This window comes from Gouania willdenowi, chromosome 7 (genome assembly GCF_900634775.1).
Source record: "Gouania willdenowi chromosome 7, fGouWil2.1, whole genome shotgun sequence".
Lineage (NCBI taxonomy): Eukaryota > Metazoa > Chordata > Actinopteri > Blenniiformes > Gobiesocidae > Gouania > Gouania willdenowi.
The window spans coordinates 14,374,638-14,395,370 of NC_041050.1; the positions used below are offsets into that span (position 1 = coordinate 14,374,638).

Sequence of the window (20,733 nt, forward strand, 5' to 3'; positions counted from 1 at the left end):
TATTGACTCTACTCTCGTCCATCAAGCAAATATTCCCACTGAGCCCCTAGAGTGTCCCAGAGAGGTCCATGCTTTGAATGGAAGTCATCTAGCCAAGATTACTCACCGCACAGTTCCTGTTACCCTCTTGCTATCTGGTAATCACAGGGAGCAGATCCAGTTATTAGTAATTTCATCACCACTAGCCCCTGTGGTTCTAGGACTCCCTTGGCTTAAACTGCACAACCCACGCATTGATTGGACGGCCAATAAAGTTGCCAGTTGGAGCGTTCACTGTCACTCTCATTGTCTGCAGTCGGCAATTACTGTTGGTAAAAGTTTTAACTCTCCTCCTCCTCCTCCTCCGGATTTAACTTCTGTCCCAAGAGTGTATCACGACCTAGCTGAGATATTTAGTAAACAAGAAGCACTGTCTCTTCCTCCACATCGCCCTTATGATTGTGCTATAGATTTACTTCCAGGAGCTCCTTTACCTTCAAGCCGCCTGTACAAGCTCTCCCGTCCAGAGAGGGAATCCATGGAGCTATACATTAAGGATTCCTTAGCTGCAGGGCTTATTCGTCCCTCCTCTTCACCAGTTGGAGCAGGGTTTTTTTTTGTTGCAAAGAAGGACACTACTTTACGGCCCTGCATCGACTATCGTGGGTTAAATGAGATCACTATAAAGAATAAATACCCCTTGCCTCTCATTGACTCCGCTTTTGAGCCCCTTCACCAAGCAACCATTTTCACCAAACTAGACCTACGAAACGCATATCATCTCGTCCGCATTCGTCAAGGCGATGAGTGGAAGACCGCCTTTAACACCCCCTTGGGACACTTTGAATATTTGGTGATGCCTTTCGGCCTTATGAATGCCCCGGCCATCTTCCAAGCCCTGGTGAATGATGTCCTCCGTGATATGCTCAATAAATTTGTATTTGTATACCTGGATGACATCTTGATTTTTTCCAAAGATCTTCAGGAACATGTTCAACATGTGAGGTTGGTGCTAGAGAGACTGTATGAGAACAAGCTTTTTGTTAAAGTGGAGAAATGTGACTTTCATGCTGTCTCTGTGACTTTTCTTGGTTTTGTCATTGAACAGGGGCAACTCAAGCCCGATCCAGCGAAAGTTAAAGCTGTCGCTGAGTGGCCTACACCAGAAACGCGGAAGCAACTCCAGCGATTTTTGGGGTTTGCCAATTTCTACAGAAGGTTCATCAAGGACTACAGTCGTAAGGCATCTCCACTCACTCGTCTGACCTCCAAGTCTATCCCTTTCGAGTGGTCAAGTGAAGCGGAAGGTGCGTTTTCCTCACTTAAACAACTTTTCATAACGGCCCCTGTTTTGTCTCATCCAGACCCGTCCCGACAGTTCACGGTTGAGGTCGATGCCTCTAACGCCGGAGTGGGTGCTGTCCTCTCCCAGCGTTCTCCTTCTGACCAGAAGATGCACCCCTGTGCTTTTTTCTCTCGGCGTCTCACACCAGCAGAGGTTAATTATGACATCGGTAACCGAGAACTTCTGGCTGTGATTTTGGCTCTGCAAGAGTGGAGACACTGGCTCGAGGGAGCTGAACAGCCCTTCATAGTGTGGACCGACCACAAGAACCTTACCTACCTTCGTTCGGCAAGACGGTTGAACTCCCGGCAAGCTAGATGGGCTTTGTTTCTGGGAAGGTTTAACTTTGTTATCACCTATCGCCCTGGCTCCCGCAATGTGAAGCCTGATGCCCTGTCTCGCCAGTCACTTTTGGAGGAGTCCAAATCTCAACCCAGTCCCATCCTTTCTCCTACCTGTGTACTTGGTGCAGTTAGATGGGAGATTGAGAGGGTAGTGCAGGAGGCTCAAGATACCCAACCGGACCCGGGAAATGCCCCCCCTAACTGTTTGTTTGTACCAGACTCTGTTCGGTCCCAGGTCCTCCAATGGGGACACTCGTCAAAGCTAACTTGTCATCCCGGTTTTCGTCGTACCCTGACATTCATCAGACAAAGATTTTGGTGGCCCTCCATGAATCGAGACACTCGTGCTTTTGTTTCTGCTTGTCCTGTATGTGCACGCAGCAAGTCCAGTCATCTGCCCCCTGCTGGTCATCTTCGTCCTTTGCCTATCCCCAGTCGTCCTTGGTCGCATATAGCAGTGGATTTTGTCACGGGCCTTCCCTTGTCTGAAGGTAATACCACTATACTTACCATTGTGGATCGTTTTTCTAAGGCCGTGCATTTTGTTCCTCTCCCCAAGTTACCTTCATCCTCTGAAACAGCTAAACTCCTCGTACAACATGTGTTCCGTCTTCATGGTATTCCCACAGACATAGTTTCGGACAGAGGACCACAGTTTTCCTCCCAAGTCTGGAAGGCTTTTTGTGGATCCTTGGGAACTTCAGTGAGTTTGTCTTCTGGTTATCACCCGCAATCCAATGGACAGACTGAAAGGGCGAACCAAGACCTGGAGTCGGCATTGCGATGTGTCACCGCACGTAACCCCACATCCTGGAGTTCATTTTTGCCGTGGGTGGAGTACTCGCACAACACTCTCGTGTCCTCAGCCACAGGTATGTCTCCTTTTATGGTCTCATTGGGTTTTCAACCTCCTCTATTCCCTGACCAGGAGATGGAAGTGGCCGTTCCTTCTGTCCAGGCCCACCTCGGACGCTGCCGCAACATTTGGAAAGCGGCCCGAGCAGCCCTGAAACGCACTTCTGCTCGCAATCAGGAGATGGCTAACCGGCACCGTAAGCCATCCCCCTCTTATCTGCCTGGACAAAAGGTATGGCTTTCTTCTCGAGATCTGCCCCTTCAAGTTGAGTCTCGCAAGTTGGCCCCTAAGTTTGTTGGACCTTTCACTATTGAGAAGATTATCAACCCCTCGGTGGTTCGTCTTAAGTTGCCGGCATCTATGAACGTTCATCCATCCTTTCACGTGTCTCTCTTGAAGCCCGTTGTTTCCAGTCCTCTCTGCCCTCCGGCCGACCCCCCTCCTCCCACCCGGCTTGTTGATGACCATCCGGCCTTCACTGTGCGTCGCATTCTCAATGTCCGGCGACGTGGGAGGGGCTTCCAGTATCTGGTGGATTGGGAGGGGTATGGTCCGGAGGAGCGGTCTTGGGTTCCTCGACGTTTCATCCTGGATGCCACCATGCTCCGGGACTTCTATCGGGCTTTCCCTGGCAAGCCTGGGGGAACGTCAGGGGACGTCCCGTAGGAGGGGGGGTACTGTCACGCCCCTGGGCGTGACTTTGGTCCTCCTGTGTTCCCCACTCCATTTTCTTCCCTGCTTGTGTGATTGGTGGAGTCTGCTGGAGCTACACACCTGTTGGCCATCTGCAATCAAGCTGCTGCAGTGAAAGACCCAGCTCTCCAGACAGACTCTGCCAGATTGTTCCGTCAGCTTGATGGTGATTTTGGCAGTCGGCTATTAAGTGACTTACTACACTTATCAGTGTCTGATAACCTGAAACTTACTTTCATCTCCTGTGCTCCTAGTGCCTGTGTGGGGAAGACTCCGAGGACCTGAGACCTGCATTGCTGGAACTGATAAGAATAAATTGTCAACTTTAACTCCTGTCTTGTGTCTGTTTTGGGTAGTAAACTACTAAACCCTAACAAATACAGGGCCAGAATTCTAACTTTCTGATTTATTTATTGAGGAAGTTCAAGCACAAATCAAAAGATATTTTCAATAAACTAGAAAATTAACTAAAATTAACTAAAACATATTTCTATTAAAACAAGCTTTTTTTGATCATATATTCATGAAATATTGATTATGTATTGTTTATATTTTATTTCTGTCTCCTAATCTGGTCATAAAAACTGATACTGAAGAAAGTTTGAGAATCTGCCTATCCCCCACACAGGCCTCATCCGCCCTTAACTTTTTTGATTTGATACCACCACCACTTCTATTACTACTAATAAATGATAAATTGTAAATGGTCTCAACTTGTAAAGCGCTTTTCTACCTTCATCAGGCCCAAAGCGCTTTACAGGAAATGAACCTCACCCTCTCAATCACACACCAATGTACGCAGACACTGGGAGCAAGGTGGGTGAAGTGTCTTGCCCAAGGATACAACGACAAGTGCATCTATACATACTAACTGTCCTCTAATCTAGTATGAAAAAACTGATATTGAAGTTTGAGAATCTGCCCATCCCCCACACAGGCCTCAGCCGCCTTCCCCCTCCACCACTGCCAGAGTTTAACCCTTTCCTACCTCCTGGAGTGCGTCAGCTCCCAAATTTGATTTTCACTATTCAGCCAATTATTGTTTTTTAAACTAATATTATTCAGTTAAATTTACAAAATCAAAATTCAAATGAAATGTTTTTGTTTATATTGATATTCATAACTGTATTTCAAAAAGTATAAAAGGTAGACAATTCAAAATAACTTTTATCTCATTTACAATTTTGTGTAATAGAGTTGTGCACGTGGGTATCTGCTATGTGTTGCAGTCTCTTGGGTAGTCCCCAGTTTTAGGAACAATAAGCGAGTCGTAATCTTGTAGTGTGCATGTGCAGCGCTTCCAGTCAAAGGTCAATCGGGATAAAAGCGCTATCTCCCAGTAAACCCAATGTCAAATATGCATGAATAAAGATTGTTTTACAGGCATTAAAAAGTGTCGTACATTAACAGATCATCAAAAATATATCGAGGGTGAGTATCTGCTTAAAATATTAAAATATATTTGTTTTAATTTCCAATTGCAGACGGCACAAGCTAAATTAAATGATGACTTTTTGGGTGGGGGGATCATTCTTTCCTTAAAATTACACATTATATATAAATTGTACAATAGAAAAGCAGAAAGTAAGTCATCTTTACTTTTATCTAAACAATGAAAGAAATTCTACTTCGTACTTGGCACTGAAGTAAAACATTTCCCTCACCATCAAAATGTATAGAAACTGAAAGCTTTTCCTTGTTAATAATCTGACAGAATCAGAATCATAATTGGTTTTTATTGACATTGAACAGGTTCACAAAGTAGGGATTTTCTTCAGCGCAATCGTGCAACATGAAACATAAAACGTAAATTATAAACTATAAAAACTTTAAAACTTAAAAGGGCATAATAAAGTAGGTGATTTAGGTTTATTTTTGTGTTCAATTGGCACATTTTTCGATTTTTTCAGGTTTCTGCCCTTTCAGATGCATTAATTATTTCATACATAGATACATACATACATACATACAATATTATTTATACTATAATATATTTTCCACTCACTTCTTCCTCTGTCCACAGCCAGCACCATTATTCCTAAGCCTCACACTGGTCACTAGACTGGCTTGATTACACAACATAATAAGCACAATATACACAACCACAACTGCACATCTCATTCTCACTTGAAAACATTCAAGTGAGAATTTTGAAGGTGGATGAAGTGAAGTGTCCCTTTCCATTTCCCTCCTCCCTGTTCCCTCCCCCCCCCCCCCCCCCCCACCCCCTCACTTTGGTGTAACATTACCCTCTCTTTTTTACATCCTCCCTTTAATAAAGTATTTCTTACCCTTCCTTAGAGAGGGCTAGTGATGGTCACAATTATGCAGTGAAATAAATTCATTTATTTAATTGCGATAACAAAAAATAAAATAGAATATGTAGTTGTTTGATCTATTAATTAATTTCTTTATTTCTCTTTTCTTTTTTCCCCGTTTTATAAAACAAGCGTGACCGTGCGCAAAACCGACGCAAAAGAGTGACGTACAAATGAGCGGGAAACGGAAGTGCCCGGGATGGGCGTGTGCACACAGTCGAGGCACAGCTCAGCTCAGAGTTAGGTGTGCAGTCAAACGCGAGAGCATCGTCCGACTCGGCAGCAGGTTGAGCAGAGATTTTGAGAGCATTTTCTCTGAAAGGTTGAGGCGTAGGGCCCCGTGGCTTGGGCGTTGAGCGCGCAACGACGACGTGGAGGAGAGTTGAAGCGAGGAGGAGGCAGCGGAGACGGAGGCAGCGGAGACGGAGGCAGGCCGGCGGCCGTTGGAATTTGAAAAATTACGTAAGGATTTTCTTATATCAAACCTTTCTGGCTGTTGCCCAGTTGAGCTAGTGACCGATTTTGGCGGGTCATCTTTACCATTCTTGAAGTGAGGACAGATTCCTGTGTGTGTTTCCATGAAACGGTAAAATGTGTGTTTGCAATTTCTGTGGCCAATCGTTTGAAAGTCTGAAAGCGTATGTGCTTCACTGCCAGTTTCACAGTAATGCACCGCGTGGAATATTTAAGTGTCTCGGTTGTAAGCGCACATTCAAACGGTATAGTGCTTTAAAGGCACATTTGTACCGGTGGCACAATGGCTCATCCCCGCCTGAAATCAGGCCCGTTATTTCGGCCTTCAAATGCTCCTTGCCCCTATGCAATCGGACATGTAATAACTCGGAATCTTTACTGCGCCATCTCAAAAATCACATTGCTGAAGGTCAGGGTGTAACGTGTCCAGTGACTGGTTGCAAGCAAGTTTTTGTCAAAAAGTCCTCTTTATCGTCTCATATTTCCCGTAAGCATCAACTGCTCTCTTCTACATGTGTCGGAGCTCTGGATGTAGTCTCGAGTTGCTCCACTCATTCAACACATTCACAAGAGCAGGTAGAAACATTGGCAGCAGATGCTAACAGTGAGATGCATCCACCCAATGAGTGTGAGACAGAGGTATCTGACGACTTTAAAGAACTTTTTCTTAAAAATGTTTGCCTCTTCTACATGAAGTTGCTGGGTCAGTTTTTGCTGCCAGCCTCAATAATACAGGCAATCGTTGAAGAAATGCGTAGTATTCATGACCTGGGACAGACTTACACATTGTCCAGGCTATCATCCCTTCTTAAACAGGACACATCATTATCTGATGAGGACATCCACAAGGTCTGTGATTCTGTAAAGAAATCCGACCTATTTACTGAATGTCACAATGGACCATTCAGGACCACATATTCAAGAAATGAGTATTTTAAAAAAGTCTTCAACTATGTTGAGCCTGTGAAAATGTTTCTTGGAGAGGATGAGAATGGGATTAAACGCTGCATGTATTATGTGCCAATCAAACAGAGTCTTGAGTCCCTTGTTAAGTCTCCTTTGTGGTTGCATTGCGTTTCTGGAGAGGACCCCAAAGAGCCTCCGGAAGTTCTGTCGGATATCTTTGATGGGTACCTATACAAAAACAATGCGTTTTTTGTTGAAAACCCTTCATCCCTGAAACTTATTTTGTACCAAGACGCCTTTGAAGTTGTCAACCCATTAGGTTCTGCAAAGTCAAAACACAAAATATTGGCTGTTTATCTATCTGTTGCAAATTTGCCAACTCATATTCGCTCAAACACAGACAACATGTTGCTGGTTTCACTGTGCAGAGAAAAGGATTTTAAAACATTTGGGCAGAATAAAGTATTTGCAAAGTTGGTTCAAGATTTGAAAGATTTAGAGGATGTTGGCATTGCTACATCACAAGGGACCACTCTCAAAGGAGCATTGTACTGTATTGCAGGTGACAATCTAGGCTCCCACTGTATCGGCGGATTTACAGAAAATTTCAGTACTTCTGAATATTTCTGTCGCTACTGTCTAGTGACTCGCACTCAGTTTGAGGGTGAAGACCCCAATGTATGGGGAGAAGTGAGGAGTGTGAATAACTACAACACTGCTGTTGATCACTTGACAGTCGATACCCCTCAGGTAGACGGGGTCAAGTTCCCGTCAATTTTTAACCGCCTGAAACACTTTCATGTATGTCAGCCAGGTTTGCCTCCATGTCTTGGGCATGATCTTTTTGAAGGGATCGTGTCTTATGATGTATCTCTTTTTATGAAGTATTTCATAAAAAACAAGAAATGGTGGACTTACATGCTGCTGAATAGACGGATTAAACAGTTTAAATACAATGGATCTGATGCCAGTACCAAGCCTTGTGAAGTTAACTCTAATGGGGCAAAACTCTCAGGGCAGGCTGTTCAAAACTGGAACTTTTTGAGACTGCTTCCTCTTATAATAGGGGATAAAGTGCTTGATGAAACTGATGATGTGTGGCAGTTGACATTGCAGCTCAAGGATATTGTCGAATTGATATGTGCACAAAAAATCTCCATAGCTCAGGTAGCATATCTGGATATGCTAATTGAGGAGTATCTATATGCAAGAAAATCTCTTTTCCCTGCCCAAAAGTTGAAACCTAAACATCACTACTTGCGGCACTATCCTCGCCTCATCATTACATTTGGCCCTCTTATCCGTCTGTGGACCTTGCGATTTGAAAGTAAGCACAGTTACTTTAAAAGGTGCGCAAGAAACTTGAAGAACTTCAAGAACGTTTGCCTCACGCTCTCTGAAAGACACCAAATGCTGCAGGCCTATCTTTTGGCAGCCACAGCAAATCATGAGTTCTTGCAAATAAATAATGGTACTCCATTTTACCAATGTCTGTACAGTGTAAACATTCAGGATGCTGTCAGGAGTTTTGGCTTCACAGAAGCAAGCACAAAGGTTACCACAGAGATGGTGTACAAAGGAACTACATACAAGTATGGACATTTTGTTGTGACAGGCAGTAGTGATGATGTGGAGATTGGTGAGCTGCAGCTTATTCTTGTACAAAATGACACAGTTTATCTAGTTGTGTTACATTACGTGTCAACATTCCTCCCTGAGTACCACATGTACTCTGTAAAGAAAACCACGAAGATGCAATGCATCAAAATCACCGACTTGGCTGATTTCTATCCTTTGTCTTCCTATAAGAAGGATGAACATGAAATGGTCCCATTCAAACATGGACTACTAACAAACTAAACTGTGATGCATGGCATGTAAATAAATTTGTCTTTTACAGTAATGGATGAACTCCAGACTGAAATGCGTGCTGCCATTAGCGTGGCGCTACCGGAGCTATCGGATGCAATGCTTGACATTTTGGAGGAAACCCTCCAGGCATTGGGAGTGGAGTCTCCCAGCGACTTCTATTTTGTACAGGAAACCGACCTCATTACGGTCCTGAGGCCAATTCAGGCCCGAAAGTTGATTGCCACATGGAAGGCAAGAGGTATGATTTTTTTGCTATTGTTGTTTACTCTTAATTTACATTTACTGTTATAAAGGTGAAAAAAAAAAAAAAATAATAATCCTGCCACAGGGGCTCATAAGCACGGGTTTTTCTTGAGCCGCTGTGCCGGTCCCAAACCTGGAAAAATGGAGAGGTTTGATCCAATAAAAACCAATCCCTAATTCACATTCAAACATCGTTTGTCCCCCCCGCTTTGAGTAGAAATTTGCAAAATATGGGGGAAAATTGCCAAAATATTGGGAGAAAATAGGGCACAATATCTGTTAACACTTTATCTTTGTTTTACAGAGGACAACAATCACCATTCATCACAATCGCCGCAGCCACCACCATCTCCATCCACCTCATTCTCACCCTCCCCAAGACGTGTAGTGGATTTCGATTGGGCTGACACATTTCAGATTCCAGTTGACATGTTTCCTGAGGAAGTCAAGCAATGTTTACAAAGAAACAAGAGGCCAACTCCTCCGTTACGAAAAAAAATGATTAGGGTTGTAGTTGAAGCCATGATGAAAGTATGTCCTGCGCCTGGGTTACGTGAAACCACATTGGTGGCAAAGAAACTTGTCTCCATGTACCATTGTTCTCTGCAAGACACCATTGAGGGTGAGATTGTTGGTCCAGGATATAATTCAATTCTAAAACAAATGCAGAACCGTGTGGATAATATGAGAAGAACCATGTCTCCAAAGATAATCAAACGCAAGTCACAGTCGCAAAATGATACAGAAGAAATGGCAACAAAAAAAAAAAAAACTGTTGTGCAAGATACCTATGGTTGTGTTAACTGGGATATAAAATTTTTACCTGTTAGTGAAACCCCAAGTAGCCAAGAAGAAAACAAAGAAAAAATGAAGATTGCCTATAACAAAGTGAATCCGGATGCAGAGGAAGTCAGAGGTCTGATGAAAATCACTTACTACTCCCAGCGTAAAGATATTAACAAAGGACAACCTCTCACATACCTCAAAGAAGAATGGCCATTTTTGTTTGAAGAAGTGGGCATGTCTGCCCACTTTGAGGAGCTCACAGGGATTGGCCTCAAGAGTGCCTTTTTTGCTAGTTTGGGGAAAAAAGGAAAAAGACTGCTGGACTTTTTAAGAACCTTTCCTGCTGAGAAAAACAAGCGGGTGTTCCAAACAATGACGAAGTGCAATCTGATGAGCCAGCTGGCAGAGGTTTCTTCAAATGAGGTTATAGACATGATGCTCTTGCTACTTGCACATTTTAATGAAAAAGATGAGGACCTACTTATCTACATTGAGGAAACGGCATTGGCAGTAGAAGTTCCTTCAGAAAATCTGCCAGTCACACCCAGCATTGTTGTTTGTGGCAAGTATTATAACATAACCATATTTGATTGAGATTGAACAGTAACTGTTATATTATATTTCGTTTTTAATACAATGTATTTTTTACATGATATGTTTTGTTTGCTCATGTTCCAGGTTCTTCTTGCTATGTTGCGAAGAAGTTCATGCTATGTATCGATGGCCGTGTTGTGAATGACAACATTACAACCTTCCCTGTGGCCATCTGTCTGATGTTTGGCAGTTATTACTGCCTGAATATTCACTATCCGGTGGCTCTGAGATCAACCCTGGAGTTCCTACAGAGGTAAACGTTTATGAGTAGGGCCTTTTTACACAGGTCTTAAATTTCATCATACACCGATAGCTATTGGATCTTTCAAGCTGCATTTTGTTCTGGCTGGGAAACGTAAAAGAGCATGGTAGGAGAAACATGGGCTGATTGGCAAAGAGATGGATGATCAGCGGCAGGGGGGTGTCGATGGTATCCATCATGAATTAATCTTTCATTATAAGCATTTTTTAAAGAAATGTATATACCCTGTATAAAGGCTGCATATTGTTTTTGTTAGGAAAAATGTAAGATCACAGGATAAATTGAGCTAAACTAAACATGATCTGAAGAGTCAAAAAAAAATAATAATGCTGGCCTATTCCTTTTAAATGTCATCCTGGGGGGAAATGTTGAGCTGTGAGTTAACATAGTTTTTATTTCCCTTTCCATGAAGATGCTTCTTCAACATCAACCCTGATAAAGGCACAAAGGTCGAGATAAAAAAGAACAAGAAGCAAGTGAATGTAAACCCACGAGTCCTCATACTGATTGGAGATCTGTCTGATCATGAATGGAGAGCGACATCTTAGACAAGAATATAGCCAAGAGACTCAGTGACAGCCATTACCATTTCTAATATGTTTTACAAAACTTGGCCAGTTTTTGATGTGGTACATGTTCAATACAATGAAACTCAGGCAAATAAGAATAACAGGATAATTGCTGTTTTTATTTTTGTTTATTTGAACAATTAATATGCCAAGTGTAGTTACACAAAATTAAAGGTGGATTTTCTAAGCGACGTCTGCAGTAATATCTTCAGAATTCTATAGGAGTAAAAATATTACTGCGCGGACAACTAAGTGCTCCTAATGTATTAATACACCTTACAATATAGTACCTAATTTTATCCGCTTAGAAAATCCATGTTTAATTTTGGGTAACTACACTTGGATCATGTAACTACTCACATAACCGTATTTACATAGGGAAAACGTGGAAGAGCTTGGTCGCTTCTATCTTAATCCCCGTTTGGGTCCATAGGAATATGCTAGGAGAGGCTAAATGCTAACATCTTTGGTCTTTTTGTGTGAGTGAGCACACGAGTAAAGACTAGACAGGTACGTAGCAACTTGTCTAAGCTCAGGTAAGAACATATCTTAGTATGGAAAAACGGTGGCCTGTTCCTCAAAGTATACTACTTAAGGACAATTTTACGGCAACCAAGTTTCTTAAATTCTGCATGAAGTTCAAAATGTTCTGTGGTCTTCCTCTGATGTTGGACTGGCTGTGCTATTTGTTAATTAAGTAGTCAATGTACATACAATCCCACAAGTTGGTTCATTTGGGCTCTGGATCAGAAATGGAACCAAACAAGTTTTCCAGGTGTTTGTTAATAAACCTGCCTTGCCTTTTCATACTATCAGTGTGGACTTGTAGTGTATAATGACGACTTTATTTGTATAAGGTATGTACACTTTTCTTCTAATTGAGTAAAAAAGGTATAATGTATTTTTTGTTTACCTAAAACCGTGATATCTGATAGATTTCTAATAACGTGATCATTTTTGGATGTGGTCAGAGAGATAGATAAAGAAGCATCTAAATAAGGTAATGCGCCATGATGCTGGTTGAAGTTTAATTTTTGATATTTTGTACAAAGATTAGTCCAATGTCTGCTTCTGGTAGTGACTGGTTTAGTCTTTGGAAGTGAAGCATTAATTCGACTCTTCTCTTTCAATAAGTTAAAGCAGCTGAATAACTAATGCCCCTAGAGGCCATAAGCGCCACTGCAGGTGTCGTTGCATTTCTTTTCAATTCTAGTCCGTTAGAGTAAATATTACACTGACAGAAAAGACAAAGGGAGAGAGGGATATTGTACATCCAATTACACAATGGAGATCATTGTTTTCACTCAAACTTTGCTGTAAATTCTGTTTAAGTGGCACTAGCCCGCAGGTAGCTTTTCCTGTTAGCCTGTTAGCTTCTTCGTGATTCTATTAATGTGTATTGGGGCCTCCGACCCGTAGGCAGTGAAGTTGCAATTGTGGTTTTCTGGTCAGAGACATGGGGAGATAAAAGACCCACCAATCATCCCATTAACACTTTTATTACCCTCAGAGGCACTACAAAAAGGATTTATTAAGGTAAACAAGTTACTTAGTACTGCTTTAATAATATTTGGTTTTAATACATTTTAAAGTGTGGAGTGCTTTAAAGAACTCTAACTCAGAGATGGGTCTGGGACGTCCCCAGGAGATAAGGCAAGTCTCCAGATAGTCTCTAAAAAAAAAAAAAAAAAAAAAAAAAAAAAAAATGAACTCAGAAGTCAGAGACCCTCAATTGATGACCCAAACACAAGATGGGTATTTGTCATCAGGAGCAGCGAGTATTGTCAGTTCTTTTTTGTGTGATTAAAAACATTCTAGTAAGAATTCTGACCATGTTTGATAGTTAATTGTGCTTTTCTTTATCTTTGCCTTTTCCCAGCCATCCTTCAAAAATCCAATAAGATAACGGTCTTCCCCTTCAAGATGGATTTGGTGAGTACAAACTGTTCAAAACGTCTAATATTTCGTAACCCTATTTTATAATGTACTTTATTCAGGGTTTATCTTGTGTTTTCGTAGAGTTACGTTCCTCCTGAGTTCTTCAGCGTCGACCCACCACCTCTGCATCAGAACGTGCTAATAGATCAATGGCTGTGCAGAACCTGCTCTGACTGGTGAGAGTGAGTTTTACCATAAGTTGAATTTTTGTATGACGTCAAAACATAATTTGCTATTAGTTGTTCAATATAAAGAATTAGGGCTTAACGATTTTGGAAAATAATCTAATTACGATCTTTTTTGCAAGGTCCTCTTCTCATGTATTTTTCATCTAACACAAGCAATAAATCAGTCTTTTTCATAATAAACAATATTAGATTAATTTGAAGCGAAAATTGCAACAATAAAGCAAACAAAATTGTTGCTTGACCTATTCAAAGTTTGTGAACCACACTTCATAAAAACTGTCTGAACTTAACAGTACAGTCTATAAAAAAAAAAATATATATACATATCAAATCCCTGTATGTGCTGCGACTCGTGGTTGCTTCACATGCGCGTTATTGATTGATACGGAGAGGCCAGATGGAGCACACGCAAAAACACAGTTGAGTTAGGAGCAGCATTTTGATTTTGGGATGTAATTTTGGACAATATGAAGAAAGAGAAGAACATTGACGCAAGGAGACGGCGACATGAGGTGCCAAACACAGACATGTTTCACTTTCTCTTTGACTCGCAGCCATTTCAGCACTAAACTGCACATTTCCTCAGCAAAATAAGACATGACATGGACTCCTGCCTCGGATCGTAGTTTCAAACCCTTTTCATACAGCAGTTTAGTGTTTATATCTAGCGTCTGTACTACCTACGGGAATGCATATGCGGTAGATGCAAAGGTAAATAAAGGCACATGGCACATCGCCTTGGAGAATACTTTATGGTCATGAACCGTAATTATGCTTTTGAGATAAGTTCTTTATCCACGACATTCCCAAATATAAGCCTCCTAAACTGAGCCACAAATGATTCTTTACTCTTTACAAGCAGCACAGGCTCACCTATATCTTTGTGGAGGCAGAGATGTGTGAATCCGCAGGTGAGACAGGAGTTTCTGTGATCATCAGAGAGTGTAGTAGCAGCGAGAGAATGGCGTGATGAGCGTTGCGGCTAACGCAATGCTAACGGAGAAGAAAGCAATAGTCCTTCGCGGTGGCTGCATGATAAACGCTGATATTTTCACTGTACATCCACAATCTACCACACACCTTAAGAGACGTAAACAAAAGCACACGGCGGAGCGGACTTTGCTGCCATATGTCGCACCTCCATTCACTTTCAAAATCGCGTACCCTGCGATTACGAAATCGCTTTGTGTAATATTGCGATAAAATTGCAAATGCAATTAATCGTTCAGCCCTATAAAGAATAAATTGTCATTTGTTAATCTCATAAGTATTCAAAGGTTTATGTATTCTGTTGTTTCTCAGACTGGAAAAGCATCCCCAGCACTTTTGGAAGAATACCCAGAGGCAACAAACCAGCAGCGTAGTCCAGGACATCCCAGCGCCACTGAGCTACACTAAAAGCGCAGATCAACAATTGTTACCCAAACTAGTGATGAGTACCAGAGACATTTGCAATTTGCAACCTGAACCATTCAAGTGCAGTGTAAATTTATTATGTATATGAGCTCCCTGTCATGTGGAAAGTTAGAGCTTGTCATTAACACTCGCTAACTAGCCTCTATGGATAACGGCCTGTCAATCAAAGTCCGGCCCCGATTAGTTTACGAGATTTTCTAAAATGTTCCTTAGGAAAACCAGCCTGGTCCCAGTAATTGTGCCCAACCCAGCATTATCACAGGAGGAATATTTAACTGTAGAAAGTTTTGGAAAATTGGCACCAGGCTTTAAAGTTAAAGCTTTCTAATGGGAGACTAGCGGCTGGCTATACTGTATGCAGGTACTACAGCAATGGGGGACAAATGGCGGCCTCTAGTGCCGTGGTCACGAAGCTGAGCAGCCAGCGGCCATTGGTTGTAAAGCATAACATCTAAATGCATACCAGGATTATCATCCATGTTATACATTTTTTGCCATATTGCCCTGTATTTTCAACTTGTTCGTTGTAAATATTTTTACAGTGAAAGTTTGGCAGCTAAGCTACAGGTATTTTTCTGTTGAACTTAATAAAATTCCCTGTATTGTTAAATACAATTGTAATGTGTTTATTACAGGAAAATACATTAATCCAGACAGAAGATATGTAGTTTTAAAGGCAATTATCTGTAAATAAGATGGCATTTGTTACCGTCATTTTTATGGTGACTCACTGGCAGCTGTAGTTGCCATTTTTTCACCGTTATAAATACGGTATGGTATTCTGTAAAATTTACGGTAATTCACTGGCAGCTGTAGTTGCAATTTTTTCACCGTTATAAATACGGTATGGTATTCTGTAAAATTTACGGTAATTCACTGGCAGCTGTAGTTGCCATTTTTTCACCGTTATAAATACGGTATGGTATTCTGTAAAATTTACGGTAATTCACTGGCAGCTGTAGTTGCCATTTTTTTCACCGTTATAAATACGGTATGGTATTCTGTAAAATTTACGGTAATTCACTGGCAGCTGTAGTTGCCATTTTTTCACCGTTATAAATACGGTATGGTATTCTGTAAAATTTACGGTAATTCACTGGCAGCTGTAGTTGCCATTTTTTCACCGTTATAAATACGGTATGGTATTCTGTAAAATTTACGGTAATTCACTGGCAGCTGTAGTTGCCATTTTTTCACCGTTAAAAATACGGTAAGATATTCTGTAAAAATTTTAACAGATCATATTACTGTATTTTTAACGGTGAAAAAATGGCAACTGTGGCTGCCAGTGAATTACCGTAATTTTGACAGAATTCTTTTTACAAAATATGATCTTTGATTTTACCTTCCAGGTGATGTCAGGAAGCGCTCGGGGGATGAACAAACTATCAAACACGTGAGAAAACGGTCCGTGTCCTGAAGGGAAAAGTACAGCATGTTAATCTTTGCAGTGAACAAAAGAACATGTGATGATCGATTAGGCTGTCATTGTTATAATACAACATGGATTGTTCTTAAATTATGTTTTTAATGGGTTTTTCCCCTCTCCTAAATCTGAAAATTAGATACGTTTCTGTGTTGGACAAGTCAATTTCTTTAAATAGTTTACATGCACACTGTGATTCTGTTTTGCAGTTTGCCCACTCACCCAGGTCATGGCAGAGTCCAGCAATCTGCACACATAGGACGTCTCTGTCAGAGATGTTAAGCTCTGGCTGCCTCTCTTTCAGAGCTTTTACCAGCTGTCCTGCCAAGTAACACACACTGCAGCAGCACACAATGCATTATTTCAACATTAGGTAATAATAATAATAAACAAGAAGTGACAGAGAGAAAATAAATAAACAAAAATGTAGAGAGGGATCAGTGCTGTGTACTTCTTTAGTGTATGAACCCTTTTTATGCTTAATAAATAACACATTTACTACATAAAGCAGAATTGGAAACGAGAAAGTGCAGATGAATCTGCCCCACATTGTCTTTCTCTGTTTTTTTCTGGCTGAGCCTCGACAGAAGCACCGGCCTACTTTTTAACTGTGATTGCTGCTTCTGAATGTAAAACTGTGAATAGTCAATGACAATGGAAACATCTAATACTTGATTGTTTCCTAAAGATTACAGTATTTACTTGATTTACTACATTGTCTCAACAATACGGATCCCTTTAAATTCTATGCTTATAGTTAAACTTTTTTGCTTAGGTCATTATTAACTTTATATCAAAATAATGAATTGTATTCTCTCTTTTCCATACAAATCCAAAAGCAGTATCTTTCGTAGATTCTAATAATGATGATAATTAAGCAGCCTAAAGAGGATGTTATGCCATTAACGTCATAGTTTTTGGTAAACATTTTTTAACCAAAGCGGCTCACGACTAGAAATATTGAGCATCTTTATTATTTATGTGTAACCCATGAAATTTGTGTTAAATGCCCAGTAAATTTGTGATGTGGGAACCTATCTGTTCCTGCTTCTAATCTATACCACAAGTGTCAAATGTAAATTCAACCCATAAAAACCCCTAAAAAGGATTATGATTCTGAAATAGCACCTAACACTGAATAATCTACAGATTTTCCAAGTACTGAAATGAGTAATCTATATTGATAAATTACAATTTGCTGCAGAAATCTGTTTTTTTAAAAAAAATAGTTTTTTGTTTCCAAAAAAAGCCTGGATGTAACTGGTGCAGACCTCTTGGCCCCTGAATGACATAAGCTTGATTTGCCTGCTCTAATGACTAATGCATTGTCACAAGATTTACAGATTATATCTGACAGCTAAGGAGCAGGAAGCTAGGATTAAATTTAAAAGTTTAGTAAAGTGATATCCTACCTGATGGAGTGTTCAAAGCGATTGTGGGAAGCTCCAGGATAAACGTAGTAGACCCCTCCGAGCTGTTTGATGAATCGGAGCCTCTGAAACTGTTGAGTGTCTATGATTTTGACAAGAAGTGGGTGCAGCTCCATGGTGCCGTGGATGGGGTCGTTAAAAATCTTTGACAACATTTTTTTCTATAAGAACATCAAGAGAGGAAAAAAACTATTTGCTGTTTCTGTGCTGTGATAAGAATGAAACCCTGACTGAATTTCATCAAATATTCTGTTGAAGGATAATAATTAATATAAATAGTAATCACTGAGTTAGTAAAGTACATTAGTTGAGTCAAAATAAACGTTACACTGGACAGAAATGAGCAGGCTGGTTGCCTGGAGGTTAGACAGTGTTAACCTACCTTGACCACAGGTTCTCCCTCTGCGAGATTGTTTCCTGCCATGTTGACCTGAAGGACACCTGCTGACTTAAACTAACGGTCGTTGAAGGAATAATTCTATGACAGAACCAAGAATCACTGCATGTAAGTAAAAGAAAATACCTTCAAATAATGTTTTGCTCTGTTATATTACTGGTACTCTCTTACAGGCATAATGAATTTCCTGTGTGATGCGTGGTGAATATAGCTTTGTTGATGTAGGCGGGACCTGTGCCACCAGGTGGACCGAGCGTGTGCATTTCAGAGGCAATTGAGTTGGAGTTCACTCACAAAAAATCCTGCTTATTGTTTTACGGTATGTAAGGTGAGGCAGCTGCAGCCAAAAATTATTAAGTAATCACAGGAGAGGGAATGCTGTGGCATTGAAATGTCAGCACTGGTGTGATTTGGTCTGAGATAATCACACAAACTTATGACCTGATGTGAATATGGAGCACTGTGGAGCAATGTGAACTCTCTAAGATGTGATGATGTGATGGATTTGGGTGTGTGTGGAGCCAAATATTAGCCATTTAACAACATTCGCGCCTCACTTGTGGCGTGGCATGCTGGATTGTGACAATCATGCAGTAGCGTGCTCCCGATCAGCAATCGTACGGTCGTAAGGATTTCAAACTTGTTTGAAATTCAGTCGCTCCTCATGAGGGTATCGCACAGTTGAAGAAGTGCCACTGACCGGCTAACTGTAAATCACACTGCGCATGCGCAAACACCGTAGGACCGCTGTAAAATTGAGGGACTGTACTGCCATCGTCTGTCCAGCCAGCTCCTGGTCCATCACGTCGCCGTCTTTTCTTTTTTAAAGCTCTTTTTTGCTGAGTGTCTCTCCACTTCTGGGTTTTTCTTCTTCGTCTGTTTTAAAAGCAACGCTTCAGTGTTCTTCTTCTTCTAATTTGTATGTTACATTTCCGGAAACAAGACCCCGACGTGTCATGTATGAACGTACAGTGTGAGCAGTCAGATCGTGTCAGAGTGTCGGTCCATGTAGTGTGAAAACATGCATCGTGAGCTGCGCACATTCGGGCTCTGCACATGAGTCGCACAGTTTGAGCTGGAGCTGAGTGCAACGATTGAAAAAATCCCACAGTGTATCTCAGCCTTAACACTTCCAATCCAGTTTTTGTAAACAAAAATGCGAACGGCCCCGCCACCCCGTTTCATTCTGTTACATTTTCATTCAGTCTTAAACCATACAGAATGGACCAAGTAGTTTCTAGTTTGGCCATTTCATTCCACTATGGAATAAAACAGGCATTTGCTGAGGGTGAATCTCCTTGTCATCCAGCCTGTTTGGTTGCTAGCCCTGCTCGGCATCCCCGCTTCTGCTTCCGATCACACCGCTTACGTCTCCTCAGCTGGCGGACACCGTGCAAAGACTGCAAATAACTATACCTTGACGTTTATGGCTGTGTTTAAAGTATTCCTACACCTTTGGTGTAGAGCTTGGGAGGGCAGGATCCTGACTCTGAGAGGTGGATGGAAACAGAGTTTAGTCCTCTATGCTGGTTTGTTTTGGTCACTCACGTGCGTGTGGCGAGTAGGTGTTGCGACGCGTCAACTTCCGGATTTGACGTCGACGATTTTTTAAAACCGAGTAGTCGACGTTGTCGACGTGTTGCTACAGGCCTATAAAACACCGTTAAAGAAAGATAAACAATTATTTAATATAGCCTCCAAACTCTCCCAACAAGATATATCTCATGACATGGCAGCACATCAGGCGTTTGTGTTGGAAACAGAGACAAGGAGAAAATTACAACAACAACAACTCGGAACAGCCTCAGTGAGATGCATTCACAAAGTCAATCCCACCATTCATTGTGGAAAATACAAACAATTTTCTGACCTTATCTTTGCTGAAGGTCTGGTAGCTCAGGTGTTGGTCTCCCATCTTTTAAAAGCTGTCTGTTTTTCCTCAAAAGAAAGTTTCTCTATCGTCTCTAGCACTGTCATTTTGCCTGTAGTGTTATCCCGCCCACTCGCTAGAGCGAGAGAGAACGTAGCGGCAGCGGCCACGTGGGATCAATTCACTAATGCACTGTGAACGTACGTATAGCATTTAGCTGCCTTTTTACGTAAATGATTTTTATCTTGGGGAACTGACTGGGCATGCGCAAACACATAAAAACATGCTATGGGAACGAGGCAGAGCAGCCGTGTGCTTTTGGGAGAGAGTGTGGCCATACCAGGAAATAGTGCTGTTTAGTAATTTGGGCTATGAAACGCACAAAATGCTGACACTTTCAAACTTATAGGCACTGTAGGCTATTGGAAATGGAAAAATAAATAATTTATAATTATATTATAATTAAAACAAATAATTAAAATATCAATTCACCCTTGGGTAGGCACTGCCTACCTTGCCTACCCTGACTGCACGTCACTGATAGTTTCCCTTTGCAGAGCCCTGCAGCTAGGATGTGAGCCTTAAAAAGAATCAGGAGAAGGGGACATATATCAACACAAAAATATTGCTCCTTTCAGAATTGTCATTCGTGGATTTGGAGGCCCTGTTTCCAAAGCCACCATCTTGTCTTTAGGGCTGCCAACTTTGGTCGTTCAGTCGACTAATTGGTCGATGCCGTCGTGGCTGACCATGATTTTCATTGGTCACCAGCAATGGTGTCAGTTTCAATACCCTTAAAAAAATAACAATAATTCAATGCACTTATA

General features: G+C 41.3%; 2 protein-coding genes and 1 long non-coding RNA gene across 4 annotated transcripts in view; 1 reads left to right on the plus strand and 2 right to left on the minus strand.

The window, feature by feature from the left end:
- LOC114467610 (deoxynucleoside triphosphate triphosphohydrolase SAMHD1-like) overlaps positions 1-18,265 on the minus strand; it is an 87,280-nt gene extending 69,015 nt beyond the window's left edge. Inside the window, exons 1-4 of the mRNA XM_028454045.1 lie at positions 18,022-18,265; positions 17,622-17,800; positions 16,432-16,547; positions 16,129-16,199 (exon numbers count right to left, since the gene is read on the minus strand). Coding sequence (XP_028309846.1) covers positions 16,129-16,199; positions 16,432-16,547; positions 17,622-17,800; positions 18,022-18,063 — 408 coding nt within the window. The 5' untranslated portion in view covers positions 18,064-18,265. The remainder of the gene's footprint in view (positions 1-16,128; positions 16,200-16,431; positions 16,548-17,621; positions 17,801-18,021) is intronic.
- LOC114467603 (DNA topoisomerase 1) overlaps positions 1-20,733 on the minus strand; it is a 703,770-nt gene that overhangs the window by 204,111 nt on the left and 478,926 nt on the right. The gene's annotated exons all lie outside the window — the stretch shown is intronic.
- LOC114467621 (uncharacterized) lies at positions 12,968-15,242 on the plus strand. Of its 2 annotated transcripts, XR_003674530.1 has the most exons (4): positions 12,968-13,024; positions 13,121-13,173; positions 13,261-13,355; positions 14,670-15,242. It is a non-coding gene; the product is annotated as an uncharacterized LOC114467621 (long non-coding RNA). The 2 variants fall into 2 exon arrangements; XR_003674529.1 differs by lacking the exon at positions 12,968-13,024 and having other exon boundaries at positions 13,039-13,173.